This window comes from Raphanus sativus, chromosome 5 (assembly GCF_000801105.2).
Source record: "Raphanus sativus cultivar WK10039 chromosome 5, ASM80110v3, whole genome shotgun sequence".
In the NCBI taxonomy this organism is placed as follows: domain Eukaryota; kingdom Viridiplantae; phylum Streptophyta; class Magnoliopsida; order Brassicales; family Brassicaceae; genus Raphanus; species Raphanus sativus.
This window is the reverse complement of record NC_079515.1, coordinates 16,351,340-16,354,125: the sequence shown is the minus strand read 5'-3', so window position 1 is coordinate 16,354,125 and position 2,786 is coordinate 16,351,340. Positions and strand designations below refer to the sequence as shown.

Genomic DNA, 2,786 nt, shown 5'->3' with positions numbered 1-2,786 from the left:
TTAAAACTAAAATATTGCAATTACTGTTTTTTCGGTTTATTCATCGAAATAATAAAATATATATTTATCAAGAAGAAAAGGGTTGAATGAATATATTTGTCATTTCTGTTATAAACTAACAAATTGATTAGTAGTTTCATCAATAAAATCCAATTAAAACCTAATTTCTAATTTTGATTAATATTGATAATGTAAACGGAATCACTTTTGCAAGCGTGCTCATCGCCGGTGTTTTCAAGTCACATTTGCTGTAACACTCTAAAAATGACGCTTTATGTATTATGAAATAAATCTGAAACACATGTCCAAGTTCTGCTTATAGCTTTTACTCTAATGTCATAAACAAAAGTTAAATTATCTTAAAAGTCTTACAGCTATAACTTAATCATGTCAATTTGTAGTGATCTTATACCAAAATAATATTTTCACTTCTATAACTGGTTCAAAAAACAATTATATATAACTGGTTCGTTTTTTAATATAACATTGGCATGTCAACACATCATTCTGATTTGTATCATATTTTACTTAAGGGTCTATTGTATAATTTCTTATGTATGAACGACATTACGTACATATTTAACAATGTAACTAGACAATGCAACAAGCATTAGGGTTTTCATCACTGAACAATTGTGGAGCGTAGACGTAATGAACGAAGTAAGGTATGTTTCCATCTTTATCTTTGTGGCCCTCAACTTTCACTTTCTCTTTGAACTCCACAATTTGAGTAGTCGTTTTGGTCACTTCTACTTTGACCTCTCCTTTCGTCTTCTCCTCTTCTTCCTTTTTCTTCTTTTCCCCGTCTTCTTTCTTCTTCTTCTTCTCTTCTTCTTCCTTCTTTTTCTCTTCTTCTTCCTTCTTCTTCTCTTCTTCTGTCTTTGTGCTTAGTATCTCTGCATGTTTGTGAACTTTTTTCCTTATATAGGTTAAAAGTTTTGCAGATTCTATCGTCCCTTGTACCGTTAGCGTTTGGGCTTTTGTATCAGTTTTCACAATGTGAATAGCTGCCAAATAATCAAGTTAGAATCGAACAGCCAGACTAATCAATATACAAACTAAATTGGATCGTTTGAATTTGAATGTTACATATGCTGCCCCCTTCAATTGAAACATATTCAAATCCTATTCAACTTACCTTTGTGCTTCAAGAGTTTGTTCTGAAGATCTTTGTCACACTTAGCGCAATGAATGTGTACCTTTAGTACTGTCGTGCGAATAACATCCTGTGAAAAATTGTAAGAAAACTCTCACAAAATCCATTTATACTAAATATATATATATATATATATGGTAATATGGGATTATGGAAGAAACTTACCTTTTTGACTTCGGTGGTTTTCTTCTCTACCACAGAAGTAGTTGTAGTTGTTGTAGTAGTGGTTTTCTTAACTTCAGAGGGTTTGGGAGAGATGAGCTCAACTTTTTTCTTGCTCCATTTTTCGATTTCCTTGTGAATCTTCACGACTTCTATTTTCCCTTTTACTCTGATTTCGTTCTTCTCCAAATCAACATCCACACCATGAACCCCTAAAATAGTATTATTAACCAAAGTGCTATAAATTATTTTAAAAACACAGCGATTCTGATTAAATAAACAATTAGCCTCAAGGATAACATTTGCCCAAAAGCCTCAAGCATAAGCAGAATGTGATAGTCTAATTGTCTAGCCCAATAAAATTGCTTTTTGGTCTGAATTGATGGACGATGTTTGTATAAAGCTTTGTTACGGCCTAATTGCCTATGGATGATTTTGCATGCGAATTATCTCTAAAACAGTTTTTTTTTTTTTGCTAAAAATTATCTCTACAACAGTTTGGACTGGAGATCACAATTAAAAACACTTTTAAGGAAAAAACCTCTCGAACATGAAGGAGAAATCAAATGTAATTAGATCAAGATATATACTACACATCCAAGGCTCAAAGTTTATAGCTCAGGAAGAGAGACTTTAATAAGCGTCTTCTGCTTCTTTTCTGTAAACGAGTTCAACTACTACTTTGTATATATATATACTAACTTGTAAACTTGGGGAAATAATAACTTAAACAGTGAGGCCTAACCTTGAAAACGAAGGAGAGGTTTTTTGATGTCGCATGCACATTTCCGGCAGTGAAGGTGAACCTTGTAAATGGCCGTGATGATTTCCTCGCCTCTCTCTTTCTTGTCTTCTTTTTCTCCCATTACTTTGTTCGTTCTTCAACTCTAAAGTTCAGTTTGGTCTGATTCGAATATTATTACCTTGTATTGATTGATTGTTCTCTGGTCTAAACAACCGCTCGTAGAAAACGACAATGAAAAGAAACACAAATATTATGAACTCAATCACGACAAGAAATAGTCTGATAGAATAGAATTATCTATAAACTACTAAAGTATAATTTTAAAAAGTCCAAATTCACTAGAGACAATAAATAGGTTTGGTTTGAGTTTAAAGAGACAAAGACTGGTTCGATTCCTTTTCGTTATGAAAAAGACATTAAACAATTCTTCTTTTTATTCATGTGAAATGTATACATTTACACATTATATATTAATCTACATATACGGGCTGTACGCCACTTAGAATGTATTTTTTTGGGGATTCACATCCTCACAATTTGAAGCACCGATCCATATGTCTATGAGCCATGCACGAACATGAGGACTAAAATATACTTTGTTATAAAAGTGTGATCACAGATAATATTTTTTAGGATTCTATGTTTCTTAAAATATATCAGAATAGTTTAATGATCTCACAAATCTGGTTGTATATATCTAGGAAAAAGTCCATTTTATCGTAC

The 2,786-nt window shown here is 32.2% G+C and overlaps 1 protein-coding gene across 1 annotated transcript; it reads right to left on the bottom strand.

The window, feature by feature from the left end:
• Positions 1 to 438: 438 nt before the first annotated feature.
• Positions 439 to 2,309, bottom strand: LOC108829533 (heavy metal-associated isoprenylated plant protein 4). Its single transcript, XM_018603176.2, has 4 exons — positions 2,064 to 2,309; positions 1,322 to 1,530; positions 1,139 to 1,226; positions 439 to 1,007 (listed from the first exon to the last, which is right to left on the bottom strand). The coding sequence occupies exons 1-4, from the start codon at positions 2,182 to 2,184 to the stop codon at positions 592 to 594; spliced, it is 834 nt and encodes a 277-aa protein (XP_018458678.1). The 5' UTR covers positions 2,185 to 2,309; the 3' UTR covers positions 439 to 591.
• Between the last annotated feature and the right edge of the window lie 477 nt (positions 2,310 to 2,786).

Bases quoted from the DNA above. Each gene is read 5' to 3' on its own strand.
- LOC108829533 (XM_018603176.2), bottom strand. From the start codon at position 2,184: ATGGGAGAAAAAGAAGACAAGAAAGAGAGAGGCGAGGAAATCATCACG. The intron at 1,531-2,063 runs GTTAGGCCTCAC...ATACTATTTTAG, and splicing joins ACCTCTCCTTCGTTTTCAAG to GGGTTCATGGTGTGGATGTT. The intron at 1,008-1,138 runs GTAAGTTGAATA...ATTATTTGGCAG, and splicing joins CAAACTCTTGAAGCACAAAG to CTATTCACATTGTGAAAACT.